Source organism: Dermacentor silvarum, chromosome 9 (assembly GCF_013339745.2).
Source record: "Dermacentor silvarum isolate Dsil-2018 chromosome 9, BIME_Dsil_1.4, whole genome shotgun sequence".
In the NCBI taxonomy this organism is placed as follows: Eukaryota; Metazoa; Arthropoda; class Arachnida; order Ixodida; family Ixodidae; genus Dermacentor; species Dermacentor silvarum.
Genome location: NC_051162.1, coordinates 155,233,895 through 155,238,625, shown reverse-complemented (window position 1 = coordinate 155,238,625; position 4,731 = coordinate 155,233,895). Strand labels below are relative to the sequence as shown.

Below are 4,731 nucleotides of genomic sequence, written 5' to 3'. Positions count from 1 at the left end.
TTTGTGGGCGCACTTTACTGGCACCCCCTTCGTAACGGGGGTGCCAGTAAAGTAATGTAAGTGCGCCCAAGTGTGTTATCGTTACTTTTTATTGCGGTAGCAATTGTACGGACACTCCAGGCGCACTTCTGTCGTCGCCGTCGCCGTGAGGCTCCGTATAAAGTCCACAGGCGATAAAATCGTCGCCGCTCGCCCTGTGCTCTATGTGCGAGTGAAAGCACATGTAACCACTGCTGCAAGGGCCCTAGGAAGGCCTGCAGTATTGTGACGCAAATAAAATAAAGCGTGCGAGGGTGAGCTGGTGATCGCGGCCTAGTCCCACACGCAAGTGAACCAAGCCGGAAGGAAACACGCCGTCTTCCAGTCGCGTGCAACGCTCTGAAGGGAGGGTAGAGAGAGGGAAGGGGGGCGTTTTATTCCATGCGCCAAGGCTCCGGGGGATGGTAGGGAGAGGGGAGGCTTCGTACTACGTCGCGCCCGTCCGCCCGGGCGGCTGTATCTTGAACGCCATTTGCGGCGGGGGCAGAGTCCTTCCTCCCTGGGCTGTGTTTTCGCGCCTTAGTTCCCGTTGATGCGAGCGGCGGGACGAAGGTCAATTCGCTCGCTGCTGCTGCCGCGCTTGCTCACTACAGCGTTCTGACAGTGAGTTTCCACGGTCATCTAGTGAGATGCGTTCATGTTTGCTTGAGCGCGCGTGACACCATGCTTGTTAATTTAGTTAGTATGCCTATGTTTGCAAGTTTATACGGCCGATAAAACTACTATCCTTATTTCGTATAGCTGTCCACTAGTTTGCTATGGCAAACGATGATTCGCCTTTCGGGAGAAACTGCGACTTTTTTCATATGAATCCATAAAATTAATTGATCTAGAACACAATGCTTCCATGCAAAGCATTCTTGGTTTCTTACCAAACACTTAGCGCAATAGGCATTTAGGGTGCCGCCTCACCTCGTTTGGGGCCGCTCCATCTCAAATGCGTTTCGGATGGCGGGATTTGAATCGCAGCCCGCCGCGCAACAGCCCTATACTCTACACATTGGAGACAGCCTTATGCAGCACACAAGTGAATATTTCCTTCCGAACATCCTTACTTTGTGCAGTGGCTCGTTAGTAATTCTTGCTTGTGCCTTGAACGGGTTTTCAGCTCAACTAAGGCGCTCTGTATGCGCGAGGTTGGGTAGAGCTGCTCTAATTCACTTTCTTCAATGTGGGCACAGTGCAAGCGACGCACAACCACTACAGATAGTTCGTCCTCCTCTGCCGATGCCTTGACTTTGATAGATGCAATGTTGCGTTCATTACGGCAGAGTTCTATTGCGAATAGGATTCTTGGCATTATAAAACATACTGTGTGTGTGTGTGTGTGTGTGTGTGTGTGTGTGTGTGTGTGTGTGTGTGTGTGCGTGTGTGCGCGTGCGTGCGTGTGCGCCGTCAAATTGCAGCGAGGAAATTGACCTTCGTGCTGCCTCCCGCTTCAACACGAACTAAGCGGCGATAACGCAGCGCACAGGAAGCTTATACAGCATACAAACACGTTCCTCCCCACGCGCGAACGTGACTAGACACACCGTGCTGGAATTCGATCATCTCACATTAGAACGTGCGATTTCATTACGGAGATGAGCTTGTATTTATTCAAGCGACACTTGATAAACTAAGGTGCTTCGATAAAGGACGTGATGGCAGTCAATCGCTGTTTTGTTTTATCTGTTGTCCTCAGCCCACTCACCACCCATTACGGTGAGCGACAAGCAGATGTCGTGCGCAGTTTGCTTCTTATATAAGATGACGTCACACGCAGTCTGCCTAGTATTGCAAAGGCCTTGAAACGGAGGCACCACACGGAACGTTGCAGCCTGTGGCAGCGATCATCCCTTCAAGCCGACAATCGCTTCGGGCGCTTTTCAGAAAAACCATGGACTCCGGTGGCAGCTCCTGCAAGTGCCAAGTCTGCGATGACTGCCTGAAAAGACGTCGTGATAGTTTGTCTTCGCAGGAGGCAAGCACGAAACGACATAAGGCGGAACAGTCGACGCCCAAGGAAGAAATGGTCACTGCCTCCGATGTCCGTTATGGCGAGGAAGCGCTACGCCATCCCAGCGTCACAAGTACGTCCACCGGTAGCGGTGGATCTTCCTGCAGTAGCCCCTCGACGGAGACAACGGCGTTGACGCTGTCTACCGAAAGTCCCCAGCTGACTTCTTCCTCGGACAAGGCGGCGACCAAAAGCGCAACTGCGGGACAGGCCGGCACGCATCCGCGTCTATCCACGGCGACGCTGTCTTCAGGAAGCATGGCAGATTATTCAGCCGACGACGAAATGAGCATCAGCGCTAGGACCGCTGCACTAGCTGAGTCATTGTCACGCGGGCCAGATTCTCAAGCCGCTGGTAGTCCCGAGACGTCTTCGTCAGGAACGGGTGCCGCTGCTATGGAGACTGCAGCGGGAGGAGCGGAAGCACAGCGAACTCTTTCCGAGGTGACGTTTCCGCCGGGAAGTCCGGACGACGACTGTTTCCTGCCACCGGGACCTACGACCCTGAGCAAGACTGCGCTTGCCCAATCGGAGACCAACCCCGACCAATCGGAGGCGACGCAACCGCCTACGAGCCAGGAACCACAATCCCCGATGGACGTCAGTGGAAGTGAAGGGACGTCCTCCGCTGAGTTCAGCTTCGACCTCAGCGCTTCTTCGGGGCTGCCCTCCACTGGAGCTTCGGCGGAGTCGTACCCACAGAGCACAGCCAGCGCGCCCAGAAAGTCCCCTGAATCTGCCGACACTCTCGGAGACGTGTCCGACGTGAACGCTTCCTCGGACCCGTTCGACGACCCTTCTGCGTCGGACGAGGACACGAGCGTTGGACGTGATCCAGCGAAGCCGGCGCCAGTAAAACGGCGCCGCCCACACCACCGCCGTCATGTCGATTTTCCAGACAGGGACCGGTCAACGGTGAGTCTCGCGAGTGAACGTTTCCGGCTTCCGCTCGACAGTTTTGACGTTGTTCGCATGGTCCTTTCTGACTGCGGTAAGCGACGCTGCATATAGCATCTGTCCTACCTATAAGTGACCAAAGGGGGCCGTGCTCGAGGGATGCTATGGTGTGCGGCACATCAGCCAGAGTGACCCTATACATAATATCAATGAACTGAATAGGTGTAACGCCGAAATCAAGGGAACGTACGTCTGAGGACGCCATAGTGGGAGGTGCCTAGGTTTACTACTAACCAACTGAGGTCCTTTATCGCACGTTTAACGATGGGTATGTGAAAGTTTTTTGTTGTTTTTCTCGTATAATTCCTGCCGACGCGACCGGGATAATCTGACCCTGCTTTTTAGAATTACATAACCACTAAGCCCCCGCCGCGGATAGTTTAATCTGTCACTGTCTCTTCGCGAGCACCTAATACCGGATACATTACATTGTTTCCTATCTGAGACCGTTATTTCTTTGCAGCCTATAAACTCTAAACTGTTAAGCTGAATGCTTTCTGTCATTCTCGCGAGCACCACGGTGCAACCACATAGCTTTTAGTTGTAGAAAGTGCGTGTGGGGTTAATTGATGAGGGTGCAAGGTCTGCGTCGCAAGTAGTTATCGAAGCTACATGAACTTTCCTTGACCCCATCATTCCTATACCGCCCATGCCCTGTCGCATGCCCCGCTGTGTTTCCATGCTCTTCAATACCCGCCGCTGTCCCTCGACGACTACAGTGTTCACCGGCTCAGCTAAATGTCGCCGGTTTGATTGCCTGCTGTGATGCGCGTATGGTGTAGGGCAGAATGCAGCAACGCCACGTCAGCCCTCTTTATAAACTCGAGGTTGACAGTCTATTCAAGGCCATATACTGCGGCGTATCGTCCACTTCGGGACCTAAAAATCTTAGTTGCAGTGAAATGCCGTGTCAGCACCGCTGTGCATTTTATCCAATTTATAATCCATCATATTGTGAATATACCAACAGCGGGGAAGACGGTCAGCAATAGAAACGGTTGGTTTAGTGACCTTACCGTCCTTTTCACGCTTTTGTTGTCCACAAAGTATTATCAGTAAGCCTTACTTTGAACGGTGTCATGCCATTGCTACTCGCATATTTGTCGCTATAGCTTTTTCTTTTTTATATGCTCGATCTTTCCGTCACTTTTATATTCCAGGCCCTGTAGGACAGACTTTCCACGGCACTTCGGAGACATGCCCATCCCGTGTGTGGCTATGATGTGGACATCGTTGCTATCTTCGGCGGCAACTTTCAAGCTTTTTAAGATTTTAGATCAATAAACACCTGAATCCCTTGTCACATCGTAAGGATGCGCATTTTTTTTCTCGTTGTCCTTCATAAATACATTACTTACTCACGGTGCATTAGCTCTATAGCTCCGAAGTCATAGCTTACTTTATCTTAGCTTTATTATACAGTTAAACCTCGATATAACGAAGTCGGCGAAAGTGTCGATTTGCTTCGTTATTCCGAAATTCGACGTTTTAGGGTAATAAGTGCAGCCACCGATAGATTTTTCTTTATTTACAGTATACTGCGTTCACACTGGACCTGGACTAAGCAGGTGGGATTTTTTACATAGTAATATAGAAAAATGGGAGCACATGTTTTAAAAATTTATTTCAGTTAATTTGGAAGTACACATGGTAAGGTAAAAGATACTCCAGCGAGAAGGGTTTTACGAACATGAAGGTAACACCGAACGTTATGGTGATAGCAGAAATACTACAGA

General features: G+C 51.0%; 1 protein-coding gene across 1 annotated transcript; it reads left to right on the top strand.

The window, feature by feature from the left end:
• Positions 1 to 1,704: 1,704 nt before the first annotated feature.
• LOC125940056 (uncharacterized) lies at positions 1,705 to 4,300 on the top strand. The gene is made up of 2 exons (XM_049655724.1): positions 1,705 to 2,953; positions 4,156 to 4,300. The coding sequence occupies exons 1-2, from the start codon at positions 1,919 to 1,921 to the stop codon at positions 4,162 to 4,164; spliced, it is 1,044 nt and encodes a 347-aa protein (XP_049511681.1). The 5' UTR covers positions 1,705 to 1,918; the 3' UTR covers positions 4,165 to 4,300.
• Positions 4,301 to 4,731: the final 431 nt, after the last annotated feature.

Coding starts and splice junctions, on each gene's coding strand:
- LOC125940056 (XM_049655724.1), top strand. CDS start 1,919: ATGGACTCCGGTGGCAGCTCCTGCAAGTGCCAAGTCTGCGATGACTGC.